Source organism: Pistacia vera, unplaced genomic scaffold (assembly GCF_008641045.1).
Source record: "Pistacia vera cultivar Batoury unplaced genomic scaffold, PisVer_v2 Contig109, whole genome shotgun sequence".
NCBI lineage: Eukaryota > Viridiplantae > Streptophyta > Magnoliopsida > Sapindales > Anacardiaceae > Pistacia > Pistacia vera.
Genome location: NW_022195126.1, coordinates 574,174 through 590,365, shown reverse-complemented (window position 1 = coordinate 590,365; position 16,192 = coordinate 574,174). Strand labels below are relative to the sequence as shown.

The window sequence follows — 16,192 nt, the reverse complement described above, 5'->3', positions numbered from 1 at the left end:
TTTAATACCTTCAACAGGAAAAAAATAGTTTGGTACCTTCAATAGAAAAAAATGATAGTCCAGTACCTTCTGCTGTAACCTCTGGTGTAATTAAGCCAAAATTTAGTAAGTGTGGACAAATAATATGGTCATTAAAGTACGAACGTTATTTTATATACAAAATAATCTGAAAAGAATAAACTTGAATTGAATAATGTTTCATCGGTGTGTTTGTTTTGCTATTTTGGGTAAAATTTTTGAAATTCTACCCAAAATACATATTTATTTTCCTATTATAAAAATTCAATTATATTCTATTCAACTATTTTTAAATCTCCTAGGTTTGTTAATTTAATTAAATATCCCTAACAGGAAAAAAAGTTTAAAAATTGATAAAAACACCCCTATCCACCCATAATTGTCAGATTCCCACCACTACCTCGGGAAGGTAGTCGGAATCTGGCGTAATAGCACACTATCAGCTGGATCTGATTGCTAGTGCGTCGATCTAGCCTTTTTCGGTTAGATCTTTGGCTGTAGCTGGTCGTCAACGATGGCTATATCTTTGGCCATCATTGAAGACCAATGTGGTAAGATCTGGCATTTTTTGACCAAATCCACGGTGGATCTGGCCGAAAAATGCCATATTAACGCATGACCGGATAGATCCAGCCAGTCGTATGCCATTACAACAACTTTCGGCCACTCTCCGACGGTGGTGGTCGGTTGCCAGCTTTTAATGGGTGGGTGTGGATCTTTTGGTTAATTTTCAATGTTTTATTATAGATGTGTTTAGCTAAATTAATAAACCTAAAGAGGTATTTTTATTAATTTTCAAATCCTATCTCATAATAATCATTCAACTCAATTTTTCAAAGATCTTACCCAAAATAATAAAATAAACACACCAGATGTTGCACATGCATGGCACAACCTATAATAACCCCAACAGTCAACAACCATTTGACCGTTGTTTGGGCTTATCTATATGGTCTCCTTTCATTGTTGTTGATCTGCACCTGTCGTTCTTTTTTTTTTTGAAATGAGTAATACTACACATACATCATTTTTATACAACATTTCCCATACAACATTATGTGGCAAGATATGATTGGCTAATTTAAAGTTAAAATTAAACTTTCAACCAATCACATCTTGCCACATAATGTTGTATGAGAAATGTTGTATGGGAATGATGTATGTGTAGTATAATTCTTTTGAAATTATCACTGACCTCTTCAGAAGGCTGAAGTATCCTTCACTTAACATGGTTAAGTAAAATCTTCCCAGAAATCAAGAGGGATAATTTTTTCTACTCTATAAATGTCAAGTTCTAGGAGAGAGTAAAGGACTTTTTCCCACCCAAGGTTTGCCTCAATGAGCTTTTCCATCCAAAGTTAATATTCCGTTACTACCCACAACTGATTCTGACGGCAAAAATTCTCTTCATTACCACCATTTGAATTTTTGTTATCCTCTCTAGGAAACCCTTTTCATTTTGGTACTTGATTTTTCACCGCTTGCTGGCCACCGTAAAGTTAGGATTTCTTGTTCTTAGTTGATTTTCAGCTGATTTCGATGGCGAATATTTAATCAGTCACCACCATTTGATCCACTGGCCTCCACTCTACAAAAACTCTCTTACTTTGGCTTCTGGTAACTTGCTGAACACCGACTGAGAAAATGAAGATATTTTAGGTATTGACAGAATATAAACGATGGGTGAGAAAGTGGTATTTTGAAACTTTTTGGGTGGGAAAGTGTCGTTTACTCTCTAGGTAATTTTGAAAACTATTAAATTTCCTTATTTGAATTTCGAAGGTTTATTTTGATATTGTCAAAAGTATTTTTAATATTATCAACGAATTTGGTATGCATATTTAATAGTTTTGAAAAATTTCACTAACTTGTATTTTAATTGGGATACTATTACTCAAGGGTACACAGAAGTTTACTGAATTGTTATAAAAGGACATGAGTTCCAGACTTATCAATCAAAAGACACTTAGTGGTGTTTGATCATTATATTTAAATATGTAATTACAAAATGATACAAATGCCCTTAAATAAAAAAAAAACAAATTATTTGAATAAAAAAATTAAATATAAAAAACTAAAAGACTTTCAAACCCAAAAAATTTAATAGAATTAAAATAATTTTATTCAAATAATTTCTGAAACTTGTGTCCTCTATTGAAATTTCAGTAAACTTGTGTACTTCAGTGATAATATCCTTTTTATTTTTTTATTTTTTTTGCTTTTTTTTTTTTTTAAATTAAATTAAATATTTATACTGTAAATGTCTGTAATTAAAGCATCATCTTAAAGCAAAAGGAAAGGGTAAGTCATTTGTGATCGCTGGGTTTTTACACTGATTGAGTAGAGAGAAAGAAACGACGAGACTGCGACGATAACCTACCCTCTCAAAAATGTCTCTTCTTCACTTCACTTTCTTCACCGCCATCTTTGTCTTTGCGTTCTCCTTTCCTTTTCAGGTACATCGTCTCTTAAACCCTAATGTATTCTTTTTCTCAGTTACTCCAACTATAGAAGAAAGAACTAATCGATTTGTATTCTTTATTAAACAGGCTGGTGCAGCAAATGAGCCTCATGATGATCAGAGGCTTAAATACTTATCGTCGCGATTCGAAGCCGCTCTCGAAACGCTACAGAAGCAAATCGGGCAAGTTCGAAACTTTTTCTTCAGTTTCTTTTCCCTAACCTTATTTGTTACTGCGGAAAAATACTAGAAATATTTGATAGTCTACGATGATACTGTGTTATATGCCTACCTGAGAGTTAATGTACAAAATATTAGCGTTTGTTTTCAGTTACAGGGCAACAAGTATACATTTAACATCTTTTACTATCTTTTGTTTTCTCTTCAAACATTATCTTAAGATTTCTTATATTGTAGTAAGATGTCGAACAACTGGAAGCATGTCATTTTTAATCTATCAGAGTCTCATTGGTTTTCATTCCTCCATATTCAGCTACAATTTCAAGAGCATTGATATGCTTCGTCGTGCAATGACCCACCCTTCATTCTCCGAAGAGAATAATCGGGCATTAAGCATTTTGGGCTCCTATGTCATTGAAACATCAGTGTCCCTTCATTTCCTTCGTAAAGACATTGATATTTCACCAAAAGATCTGAACCGCCGTATTTCAGATATTTCCAATGTGGAAACTTCATGTGCAGATGATGGGTTGCGATTGGGGTTACATAAAGTGATTAGAGTTTCTTCCAGGACTAATTCTTCGATTCCTGGAGTTGTTTGTGGTGCTTACCGAGCAATCTTTGGTGCTATTGCTATTGATACTAAGAAATCTGATGATGCTGGAGATGTTTTCTGGAAGGTTCATGGTGGCGAGGTTGGAAAAGCTTTTGCTTTCTAAGTTTATATTTCTGTCATCTGCTGTTTGAAGAAGTTATGCTGTACAATATGGTGGCTTTTGTTTAGTGGCAAGTACTGGTAATGCCTAGCTATATTTTCCTAAAATAATATGACCGATGATGCTGTAAAGTTTGGTTAATTATACTGGCTAGATGCAGTTTGCTAATATGTTTGGTGAAAAATGGGCCTATTAAAACTTAAAAGTGCACTTTTCCGATGTTGCTTGATCTCTTTTATTATGCTTTGTTCTTTAGCTTTTGCTAAAAAGAAAAGTGAGTTTAGAGTTTTTGAGCTTTTTCACCTAAATCAGAAATATGCAAAAAGACCAGATGAAGCACCGTGTCAAGGAGCTAAGGCCAATCTTTGACTAAATTAATCTTTTTCAAAGAAGTTGAGATTGTGTGACCGTGGCCGAATATGGGTGAAGAAGTTGGAGATAATGCCATGTGAACTGATGAAGTCATTTTGTAAATTGCTGCAACCCTGTTGAAAGCTGAGCCTTGTTTTTATGCTTTGTGACCAAATATTTGAAGATGACACCCACAACCCAACTCCAGTTTGATTTTAGATCCTCCTCTACCAAATTGTTTGTTAAAAACCCCATACTTGACAGAAAATCTGAATTATATTAGGCTGTAGTAGGTGCACAAGCACTTGGCGAGGGTGACAAAGCCTTGAAACTAATGTATTGAGTTATACTAAGAATCAAATCAATTATATTTCTAGTTTTTTAATATACATAATGTTGACCCAAATTGACCTGCTTACCTAAACCATTTCAACATTATGTCATCAACATAACTGTTACTCTACCCACACATTGTTACAGTCAATACGGTCAATGATGGTTGAATTAATTAAATTTACTCAATGACGTCAATTGAACTTCCATTTTAGCCTTAATTATTTGATTGAACTGTAATTAAAAGATAAATCCATTGGTCTAAATTTAATGATTAGTAGGTGTCACAGCTGTCATATCCTCCTAATCAACCTTATCGAAACATCTGGACCCTTGATCACAACTACGCCACTAGGCCCCTCCCAAACCTTCATACTCGTCACAGCTGACTCGGTCTCGCCTCACAGCTAAAGCCTAACGGCTCGAACTTCTCATTCCACTTACTATAATACCCCTACCAATAATCTATAATACAAGAAGCCCGCATCTCATAGAAAAAGAGTCGTGCCCGTTTCTTGTATATGGACACGGCTGAAGAAGAATCAGCGGCCGTTATGGGAGAAACATCCAACTCTCTCCTCCGCAACACGCGCTGCTGTTTTTCTTTCCCGTGTTTCAACTCTCGTCATTCCTCCAGCGCCGGATTATCCTGGTGGGAGCGAATCCAATTACAGAACCACTGGTGGACCCCGGCGGTTACTGCCTTTCAAAGAGTGCGAGAGTGGTCAGAGATCGTGGCCGGGCCTAGGTGGAAGACTTTCATCCGGAGATTCAACAGAAACAGAAGTAATAACAGCAGTTCACATCATGCTCCTGGAAAATTCCAGTATGACCCTTTGAGTTATTCACTCAACTTCGAAGAGCACTGTAATTTCGACCACGACGATGATTTCAGCGGCTTCCGGGATTTCTCGTCGCGGTACGCTTCGAGTAAATCGCCAGCGGCGGCGGCGGCCACGACTGTAGTGGATGTTAGAGGGAAGGATGTGGCGGCGTTGGCGTGAAAAGCTGCGTCAGTTGAAGACATGAGCTGTACCGTTGAGTTGGTGTCGTTTTGTTTGTTAGTTAAATAGTCGTATTTTTGGCATTTAATTAAATATTATTAGTGGTGTAAAGATACAGGATGTCATGGCGTGTAGATGTCTATAAAGTTTGGTGTTGATATTTTTCGGTTGTTTCTTGTGGGAATAAAGGTATCTGGATAACATATCTGGATTTATTATTCTTATTTTATCATTTTTAGTGGTAAATGTTTATGAAATTATTATATAACATAAAGATATTATAGGATAATATAAAAGTGCTAGTGGAAACATTTTAATTTAGTTGGACCAATCTCTTGTATGTTAAGAGTTTTCCTCACTTTACATTTTTTATTCTTTTATAATGGAAGTGTTCCACTTAGCTTCTGTCCGCTTATTTCTATTAATATTTGAGATTTATTAAACATCGAATTAAGTAAATCACAATACTTTTAATAATTGGGGTATTCAAGTCAATTTTAATCCTTACAGTCCATTAAGCACCCAATTAACTCAAAAGACCAAATACGTGGCCTCAAGATTTAAAAAAAAAAAAAAAAAAAACTCAAGGAAAAGCCTCCAATCCCTTGTGGTTTCCTCACTTTACATTGAAGAGCTGCTAATCAACAGTTATGTTAGTGATGAAAGAAATGCAATTTATAGCTACGGTACAATGGTCGTTTTGGATAGACAGATTGGCGGTTCATTCACCAACTTTTCTGCTATTTACAGACTTAATGTTCAGTAAAATATCGCCTACAATCCATGGGAAACTCAAGAAATTTATCCTTTCTCGGCAATAAGTTGGGTGGTACGTTACATGATACCATGCTGAGGCCAACTTTTGATGTTCATTTACCTGGCAGCTACTCTCAAACCATTCTTTAGCCTCCTTCTGTACGTTCTTCACGGACAGCAAGATCCGATCTTTCATGTCTCTGTATCTGTTATTGCAGTATTGCAAATACCCTGGTTTGTTTCGCATATTACCTGTCAGTAGCTCATCCTCGGTCTTTGTCCCGTAAAAGTTCATCAGCATGCTCATGTTCTCCTCGTACATGTCTCTGTGAATTTCTGCAGTTCCAAGGAAGGCTTCAAAACCATCAACTTGGAGTTCATTGTCATAGCTTGCTACAGCAATCTTCTCTGACCAAATGGGTTCGTTGGCTCTTATTTGATTCACTGAGTTAAGGGTGGCACGGTAGAGTTTTCCAAGTACCCCAGAAGAAATGTACATGGTTTTGTCTACCCTTTCCATAAAATCTGGGAACTCCCTTGGTCTTAGAGCCAGAGGCATCTCTGCCGGTGCTCCAGTCTTCGCAAAGTCAACAGCCATTGAGTGAAGGGCTGCCAGCTGTAGACATTTTGCACTCCGGGCCTTCATTGGATCACGATCAGCCTGAACTAAATGAGCAGTAGAGATGGCACCCAGAGTATCATTGATCATGTAATCAACAAAAAATTTTTGAATTTCCTGCACATTTCATACATTTTTATAAGTTAAAACTTATGAAAGTGAAAATTAGTTAAATGACATTAAAATCTTTAACCAAGTATAAAAACTACCTCTAAAGTCACATCATGATCCGTTACTCGCGATCTCCCTCCAGTGTAATCCATAGGAGGATCAGTTTCACATGGGATGAGATCTTTATCCCAGCTTATGAAAAAGTTGTCTCCATCGAGATCTCCACCAGAGCATTCATTTGGATGAGGCCTGTGGACACAAAGTCTTAGCCACAGACTTTTATCTCTTACTACATAATTATATTAACAACATAAGAGTCAAGAATACTCCGTGACTCGACTTGTTTATATCAATCAGCCGTTCATGACTTGACTCGACTCGATTGACTCGAATGGAAAAGCTCGATACTCGATAACACGAGCTCGATTATGCTCAATTACGACTTGTTTGACATTTTTTTATATACATGCAGATCTTGTTTTACACAAATCAGATTAAATTTTTGGTATTCATCCAATCAACATAAATAATCACATCAAAACCATCAAAAATTACACAACATAAACAATGATTAGTAGTGTGAAAATAGAGTTTATGATTTGGAGAAATCGTTTATAAGATTTTGGGTTAATGGGTTAGATTTAATTTGCGATTTTTTAAATCTTTTGTATGTCAAATTACAAGATAGACTTAAAACTTGTATTTTTTACAGAAAAACTCTAAATGAGCCACTATGACTCACGAGCCGAGTTGGAGTAGACTTGAAATCGACTCGTATCTAATTCGAGTCTTATTCAAGCTGGTTCGACTTGACTAAACTTGAGTTGAGTCGAGTATTTAACAAATCGAGCCAAGTTGACTCCGCTAGCCGCTGATGACACCCCTATAACATTGAATTATGTTAACCTTTTTTTATTGAAAATGTTGGGGACCGATATTAATCGAAGGAGATTAGTCTTTTGAAACTTTATCTTAATGCCTGATAAACTAGGAGTTATTTTGGTAAATAAAACGTTGGGGGGAAAGTGAAAACATAACAATGGGTAAAGTAGTAAATGGCTGTCTTATCCAAAATGATGATGCAGCTTGGATATGAATACGTGGTCGAGCAGCCGCATGCATTGTCGGTTCAAATCTCTCTCTTACTTACCAAATTTTTTAATTTTTTTAATTTCTTGCTTTTTTAATTTAATTTAATTTTCTGTGGGCGTTAAAGTTGTTTATTTAATTATTTTCATTTCACCAGCTGTTACTTATCAATTTACAGCTCATATTCTGGTACAAGTTATCTTTCGAAAGGTATCTCTGTGCCCAAACATGTGGTTACCAAAGTAAAAATTTTCTTTTTTCCAATTATAAGAGTAATCATTTTATTGAAGAACAATAAGGTGCGTTGATTAATAACCTATCCTCATCCCCTCATTTTTACTTTCCGATAAATCAAATTAAATATAAACTGATTTATTATTTATAAAATTAAAAAACTCCTATTCTCAATGTTTTTTTCTTCATAATAATTAAGTTAATAAAAAAAATTAAAATAGTCAAGGCCAATTCTATGTTTATCTTCTGTGAGAAGAAGTGTGAAGGTCAACTTTATTATTACAAATTAATAATAAATAGCAATATAATTAATTTATTATTTGAGGATTGTTATTTTATGTGATAATGAAGACTTACTTTTGTTTGTGTCTTCGGTGCGTAGGAGATCCGTCTATGTTTAAGGTTTAGATTTACTTCAATTTTTCTAAATAAACCCTTTCAACAAATTTACATCTTTATAGTAAAAAAGAATTGGTAAATATTAATATTAAATTAAAATATAAATAATTTATTCATAAAAAAAATAATATTTTATAAGTAATGTTAATTTTACACTCAATCTCATATATATTTTTGATAATTGAAGTATTCGATCCAACTTACGTATATTTTAACTAATCTTTAAGATCGATTGAATACTAATAAACTTAACATAGATATTACACATTATCGTTAAAATAATGGTTTCAATGTTCAGAACTTATAATATTAAATAGAGTTCTTTAACCACCATAGGTTTGATATTTATATATTAAGTAAGCCAAAATAGAAAGTGAAGTGAAAAAGGCGAAAGGGGCAATGACGTAGTTAAGTTGGAAAGAGAGGGCAAATATGGAAAAACGGAGACATAGATATAAACGTAGACAACTGACTTCCAATCGACTGTACAAACAGAGGCTTTTTCTCTCTGGATTTCTATCCATAATTTTTTTTGACTTTTAATATTCTACGTTTAATCTCTTTCTTCTTTGTTGAATGACAAGCACCAAACACCCAACCCAACCAAGCCAAACGGATCCTTAAAAATTTTCAATCTCTCTTCACTTTTGTTGCTTCCGCAATAATCTCACCAGCTTTGAACCTAACTCCACCTCTCCTCCATAATATCTCATATTCTACTCATCTTTTCTGTCATCTCCGTATATATCTTTATCTCCTAAGTTTGATTCATATCTCTTCTTCTCCTTCCATCTATCCGGGCTTTCATTTCCTTTCTTTCTGTGTTTTGGTACGTTTTTTTGGTGGGAAAGTGTTGGAAGAATAATGGGCATTTTTATGTTGATATTTGATTTTTACTCAGCTGGTTCACTGCCTTTTTCTATGTTTCTGTTGTTTTTGATGGTTTGGCAGAGAAATCTTAGTCCTCTGTGCCATCAAACAGCTATATAGTGTTCACTCGCTGGATCATTGTGATTCTACGTTACTGCTGCTTTTTATGTCTTTTAAAGTCTTTAAGGTAACTTATTTTAATCTACTCTCTCCCTCTCGGTTTTTCGCTTTCTTTGTTATTTATATATATGCATGATGGGTGTAGATGTACATAAGTTAAGAGGGTTTGAGATCTGGGTTTGATGTTGCTACAGTCGTTTGAGCTCTATGTCTCTGCAAATATTCTTCTTTCTTTCCTATGATCGTGTGCATCGTTTTCTTTGCAGAATAATTGGCATTTGCTCTTAAACTCAATTTTCTTACAAAAAAAAGTTCCAGAGCACTTATATCTTCAACGTCCCTGTCTCCCCGTCATTTTTTTTTTATTTTTTCTTCTCTCTCTCTCTCCTTTCCATATACACAGAAAAGGTTTTTTTTTTTATTTTATTATTATTGATTTGTAACGTTTCCTAAGTTTTTTTTGTGTTTGCTTTTGTTTTTAAGCTGAGAAAACAGTTAATGAGGCTAAAAAAAGCATCATTTAAACTGTATGGAGCTGATTATTGGAAGTAATTTATAACATCTTGTTTGTTCTCATAGAAATTTCTCTACGCCAACAAAATCACAAAAGAAAAAAAAAAAGATGAAAACGTATAACACAGATTATTGAATGCACATATATAGCGATCTGTTTTAATGATTTATCAGTGCATCCGCTGATGCAAACAATAGCGCTTTAAGAACTTGGAAATTAAACAAATGAATATACGATTAGAAAGTCTCGGCCATTACTTACTTTTTTGGTATGTTATCATGATGACTTATCTATTAATTCAAGGTTACGGTGATACATGTATATTTCATTAATAGAGACTTCTTCCATTTGTCTCTATTAATTTATATAAGTTCACTTAATCAAAATTTTGTCTTTTTAAGGAACTGTTTTTGCTTTAATAATGAAGCCCTCTTATAAAATATGGAGTAGAAAACTTTGTTCTATAAAAGATATTAACTTTTTTGTTTCAATTTTATTCTATTTTGGATAGGCGATTTTTTTGAATACAACTGAGTAAGAATGACAATCTAGAGGTATTACAAATCAAACAAGTAAGCAATCACAAATATCAAACTAGTAAAGAGAAAAAACACATGCTTTTAATCTATTTTCACTTCAATAAACAGGTCACGTCCAGGTCTAGTAAGAGTCAATATTATTAGAATACTTATCTTCACCTCTCTAGTTACAATGAATTATTTGCTCTTATTTTTGCTATCATACTCATACAAGAATAATAAGTTTACCTGAATATTTTTGCCTCCATCTTATGTTGAAGTGGTTGACAACTCACAAAGTTACGTCCGTTTGTCTTGCCAGATTGAATTCATTAATGAAAGGTGCTCATTCTGCCATAATTAGAAGCCAATAAGGTGATTTAATGACTTCGCTGGAAAGAATGATATGAAGGGATGTATAACACGTGATTACGTTTACTAATAAATATTACTATTGATTACCTCATTGGTTAAATGGATATTTGTTTTCATTTCACCTTCTCCCTATGTTTTGTGTATAAAAAAGGCTTATAACTTATAATCCATATGACACAACTGATTTTTGCTTTTCAGTGATGATATTTGGTGCATATTATTTTTTGTTCCTTTTATCTTTTTCATTCAATCGTATTCCATCTCTAATATATTTTCTTTTTATCCTTTCATTACAAGATCACACTATGAACATTTTTCTCATTCTATCTACCATTTACATTTAGTTATTACAGTTATTTATGTTGAATTCATGAACGGCACTATCTGTCAATAATTAGTGTATCGGTGACTATTAATCTAAAGGTTCACGTTGGAACTGTTCTTTCTCCACTTAGTTGTTCGTTTTGATGTGCTATTGTTATGTTTCCTTGGTGCCTTCGAAATCTGTTTATATGATGGTGAGAGCTGATTGTCCCTTATGGTAATTTATTTATGCTGAGGGCTATTTTATCATAAATTATTATTGGATAATTGTTTCTTTTAAGATGTTATGTTGATATAGGATAGCATGCACAAAGTTTGAGGGCTCTTTTTTTTGTGAAGTATCTACAATTCATAAAGAATTTAAGGCTTCTTTCTTTCCTATTTCATTGTTTCCTTTCCTTATTATGTTGATTGCCTTAGGTCTATATTTTATATAGCTAGACATGACATGATCCTTTTATCATAGTGGTTTTGATCATAGTCATTGCTTCACCGGCATTTGAGTATTTTGTTGATTATATACTTTCTGATGACTCGAAATATCCACTGGTATTCAGTAATAGGGAAGGGGAGAAAAGGGCAAAAGGGTAAATCACGTGGGGATAGGTGTCTTGTTAGTTATTAGAATCTAGTGTCAGAATAAGGGCAGTGGTAGCAGGAGTAGAGGACATCTTTGTTTTTGTGCATGAATTGAGTCTAGGAGGTGCTGGCCCTCGAAGACCAGCTGGTGCTACTGTTTCATTCCTAAAACTGATTGTTATCCTTCTGATTCTTATTAAGACTGAATATACAACTTTTACTATCTTTGTATATTGTTGTGGATTGTTTGTTGTTGTTACCTTTTTTGACGATTATTAAACTGTGTTGAGATACGTTTGTGGTGTGTTTGGTGTGGGATTCAGTTGAGGTCTCTGGTTTCCATCAATCTGGTATCAGAGCCGTGGATCATTGGGGTATGTTACTAGAATGGAACAGGTGAAAGTGTGAGAGGAAATAAGGTGGTTAGAGGACGTCGCCAAGGTAACTGAAACGTGAACTCGATGAGGGAAATTTTAATGGACATGCAAAACTGGATGAAGAAGAGACGAAGAGGAAGAGAAGCGACGGAGAAATTTGTCTGAAGAATTCAATCGAGATAGGGAAGGCGCATTAAACATGGCCCTCACGGAGGACAGGAGATTTATTTGGGAACAGGGTGGAGAAGGGTCGAATCAAGGCGAGAAGGGTGGAACCGTCGAGACTTGGGTGGTCGAAACTGAAGCTACCCCTCTTTTCCGGTGAGGCCTACGGTGGATCTTCCGAGTAGCGATTTCGTGATGAACTAGATCCACAACGAACAGAAGTTTCGCAACAGCCTTGCATGGTAGGAGAGCACTCCACTGGTACCAATGGACAGAGTCGAGGACGGCGAATGACCTGGCCAGTTTTCAAGGTCGCGTTGTTGCAGCGATTTAGTGGACACAGAGGTCAGCCCCTTAGAGCTGCTGATGTCGATACGGCAGAAGGATCAGTGTTGATTTTTTTCGCCGCGTTTGAGAGATCACGACACTAACACAGCCGAGATAGAGGGCGTTTTGATGGCGGCTTTCCTAAATGGGCTGAAGTCATAAATCTGGCAGAGATTAAACTGCACACAAGATTTGTTGACCACCCAACCCAACTCCCTGACCCAGGTGACCTTACTAGTCCAATGTGTGGAAGAAGAAACATGCCTTGGAGACCCAAGCAGGCCTGGCCGAACAGTAAGTATGGGCATAAAACTTATGGGCCCAAGCCCAATTCTAATTCACCAACAGACAATGATAATATGAAGGCCCACCTTCAAATACAACTACCCCCCTCACTATCCACACGCAACTCCACATTTCTTCCAAAAACACACTCCCAACTGAGTTCCCATCTGAACACACGCAGCTTAGGGTCACCGATTTCAAACAACAGCAGAACCAGTGCATTCCGACGAGAATTTTCGTTCAAAAATTGACTGAGGCTGAAGACAAAGGAATGAACGAGGCTTGTGTACCAATGTGATGCAAGGTACTCACCGGGCATAAATGTGAGAGAAGCATTCCAGGTACTGTTAGTTGATGAAAGGAAAGTAGGGAGGAAGAATATTAATGAAGAAGAATAATGGATAGAGGAAGTCCCCAAGCAGTGAGTTTCAATTAGTTGATGTTGGATCAATGGGCCTAAAACCATGAAATTGAGTGGCGAAATTAGCGGTAGGGAATTATGGTTTTAATTGATAGAGGGGTCATCATAACTTCTAAACAGGGCCTAGTGGAGGAGCTTCAGATTTCGGTAACAGCTCTAAAACATTTGGGTGAGGGTTGGTGAGGCTTAATGTTAATGTCAAGGAGTGTAAAGGGGTGTTGTCTGAGGTTGCAAGAGAGTTGACACAGTACTGAATTTTTTTCCGTTTGAGATAAGTATGCTGATGTTTATTTTGGGTACGCTTGGCTGAAATGTTGGGTGAAACACCACAGATTGGAAGAAGCTGTGATGAAATTTTGATGTTTGGAGCAATGGTAACACTGCAAGGAGATCACTTTGTGCAAACTATGGTGTCACTAAGGGGGTTGAAGAGCTACAAACCGAGGGCCCAGGATATTACATTGAGTTCGGAATTGCAGCTACATCAACAGAGGAACCAGGTCATGATAGCTGTTAGAAATTGTTCAACAACATCAGAGTTGTTTGAATCCCCACAGGACTTCCACCGTAGGGTACACGACCATGTAATCAGACTTGCGGAGGAAGTCAACCACCCACATATATCAGGCCCTATATACCTTATTATTTAAGAATAAATTGAGAATATTGTCGATATGTTGGTATCCGATTATAAAACGACAAAAGTCCATACTAGCCCTAGTTTTTGGTGAAGAAAAAAGAGTGGTGGTCGATTTTGCGTGGATTACAGGGCTTTGAATAAGATTACGGTGCCTACAATTTTCAATTCGACATTGACGAATTATTTGAATTGGAGGGCTTGTGTTCACTAAACTCGATCTTAAATCAGGTATCATCAATTATTGGTAAGGAAGAACACTTACAAGACCGTTTTCTGCACCCATGAAGGTCACTACGAATTCCTGGTATGCCCTTGTTTGTGAATGCCCCTTACCTTTCAAGGCCTCTGTTGATATTTCACCGTATTGCGACGATTTCTGTTGGTTTTCTTGACGACATCCTGGTCTATAGCCGGATATATAGCCCACAGAGACCACTTGAGTATCACCTTCAGACCTTGAAGCAGCACAGTTAGTAATAACAAAAAGAAGTGCATTCGCTCAATCTTGGTTGGAGTATTTGGGCCACATAATTTCACCAGAGGGAGTGGCAGTTGACCCAGCGAAGATTGATTGTATCCTAGCATGGCCGACACCTAAAGACATCAAGGCCTTAAGGGGTTTCCTCGGGTTAACTGGGTATTACCGGAAGTTTGTTAAGGGATTGGCACGTTGGCAAGACCTCTCATTGTGCTCTACTTTCAAGAACTTTTCAACTTGACCAATCATCACAGACGCATCAATGTATTAAAGGTAATGACCACGGTACCAGTTCTTGCTATGCTGATTTCACTAAATTTGTTATTGAAATAGATGCTTAGGACTAATTGGGGGAGTTCTGATGAAAGAAGGAAGACCAATAGCCTTTATTATCAAGACTGTCATTAAGATCACAAGCCAAGTCAGTTATGAGCGGAGCTGATGCAATTGTTTTCGCAGTTCAAAATGTGGAAACACTACCCTTGGTAGACATTTCATCATCCGAACTGACCAGCGTAGTCTCCGTTATTTGAATGACCAAAGATACTGGGAAGGAGCAACAAAAGTGGATAATCAAACTATTGGGGCTGGACTATGAGATAATATAAACGGGTAGAAATATAGCCGAGATGCCTTATCCAGACGAGCTGATAGGGTGGAATGAACTCTATTTCTACTTGCTATTTTGGCAACTGTAAAGAATGAGGAGGCTATTAGCAAGATCATAAGTTGAGAAAATAGCGTGATTTGATCGCGGACCCCCAAGCCACCCATATTTTCACTTGGTGGACACCAACTTTTCTATGTGACGGTTAGTATTACCTCGCCAAGTGCAAGTTCAACTCCTTCAGGAATTTCACTCATCCCCCATGGGTGGACATTCGGAATTTTCGAACCTACAAAGGTTATCTCGGTTTTTTATTGGAGGGAATGAAGAGTGACATCTGAACTTTGTTCGCAACTTGTTACGTGTCAGAGAATAAATATGACAACCTCCAACCCGCGTTGCTACAACCATTGCATATCAACCCAATGTGGGAGGACCTTTATGGACTTCATGTAGGCCTACCAAAAGCTAGCGGGTCATCAATATGTTGTGGTTGATTTGACCAAGTACAGCCATTTCATCCCTCTCCAACATCCTTACAACCCAACAGGTAGCTAATCTCTTCATCAGAACATTTTTAAACTACATGGGTTCCCAGGACAATCGTCTCGATCGGGATCAGGCTCTTCATAGCATCTTTTGGGGAGATGTTAAAAATATACACAAAGCTACACATGAGTTCTGCGTATCACCCTCAATCGGACGGTCACGGAAGTGGTTAACGTTGTGTTGAAACTTACTCTGTTGCTTTGCGGGAAGCAACCAAAACAGTGGCCTAGGTGGTTAAACTGGGCAGAATACTGGTTTAATACAACCTTCACCTGTCCTCAGATTCTCCTTTTCGGGCATTATACGCAAGAACCACCAGTCCTTCTTAGATATGAGCACCATAGTAGTGGCGCAGTTGATGAGCAAATGATCGAAAGAAATCACATCTTGATAATTAAAGCTTAATTTGTCCAAGGCTCAAGGGGCATGAAGGCTTATGCGATGTAAGAGAAGGATGTTCATTCGACACAGTGATTTAGTTTACTTAAAACTTCAACCATACGTCTTAAATCACTGGCCAGAAGACCACAAAAAGCTAGCCCTAGATTTATGGGCCTTATGAAGTGTTGAAAAGTTGGTCTTTGGCTTACCGCTTGCAACTTCCCACCACGGCTCACATCCACATGTTCCCACGTCTCCCAACGAAGAGAGTTACATCTCAGCCAGTCACCTCCTCCCACTTCCTCCACTTTCCCGATGGAGATTGGTACTCCAAGTTAGCCAGAACAAGCCTTACAGAAGCAAAGGTTGTTAAATGGGACTATGAGTTTCT

At 36.7% G+C, this 16,192-nt stretch overlaps 3 protein-coding genes across 3 annotated transcripts; 2 read left to right on the top strand and 1 right to left on the bottom strand.

Moving 5' to 3' along the window:
• The first annotated feature begins 2,408 nt into the window (after positions 1-2,408).
• LOC116136592 (protein NUCLEAR FUSION DEFECTIVE 2-like) lies at positions 2,409-3,543 on the top strand. Its single transcript, XM_031422266.1, has 3 exons — positions 2,409-2,474; positions 2,568-2,662; positions 2,973-3,543. Exons 1-3 carry the CDS (start codon positions 2,409-2,411, stop codon positions 3,376-3,378), a joined length of 567 nt encoding a protein of 188 aa, XP_031278126.1. The 3' UTR covers positions 3,379-3,543.
• Positions 3,544-4,580: 1,037 nt separating this feature from the next.
• LOC116136581 lies at positions 4,581-5,063 on the top strand. The gene has a single exon (XM_031422258.1). It carries the CDS (start codon positions 4,581-4,583, stop codon positions 5,061-5,063), a length of 483 nt encoding a protein of 160 aa, XP_031278118.1.
• Positions 5,064-5,635: 572 nt separating this feature from the next.
• On the bottom strand, positions 5,636-14,513 carry LOC116136570 (RNA-dependent RNA polymerase 2-like). The gene is made up of 4 exons (XM_031422249.1): positions 14,431-14,513; positions 14,120-14,241; positions 6,648-6,838; positions 5,636-6,555 (listed from the first exon to the last, which is right to left on the bottom strand). Exons 1-4 carry the CDS (start codon positions 14,511-14,513, stop codon positions 5,785-5,787), a joined length of 1,167 nt encoding a protein of 388 aa, XP_031278109.1. The 3' UTR covers positions 5,636-5,784.
• Between the last annotated feature and the right edge of the window lie 1,679 nt (positions 14,514-16,192).

Coding starts and splice junctions, on each gene's coding strand:
- LOC116136592 (XM_031422266.1), top strand. CDS start 2,409: ATGTCTCTTCTTCACTTCACTTTCTTCACCGCCATCTTTGTCTTTGCG. Junction 2,475..2,567: donor CGTTCTCCTTTCCTTTTCAG/GTACATCGTCTC, acceptor TTTATTAAACAG/GCTGGTGCAGCAAATGAGCC. Junction 2,663..2,972: donor ACGCTACAGAAGCAAATCGG/GCAAGTTCGAAA, acceptor CTCCATATTCAG/CTACAATTTCAAGAGCATTG.
- LOC116136581 (XM_031422258.1), top strand. CDS start 4,581: ATGGACACGGCTGAAGAAGAATCAGCGGCCGTTATGGGAGAAACATCC.
- LOC116136570 (XM_031422249.1), bottom strand. CDS start 14,513: ATGATTGGTCAAGTTGAAAAGTTCTTGAAAGTAGAGCACAATGAGAGG. Junction 14,242..14,430: donor AATCCCTTAACAAACTTCCG/GTAATACCCAGT, acceptor TGCTGCTTCAAG/GTCTGAAGGTGATACTCAAG. Junction 6,839..14,119: donor ATCAACAGAGGCCTTGAAAG/GTAAGGGGCATT, acceptor ATAATTATGTAG/TAAGAGATAAAAGTCTGTGG.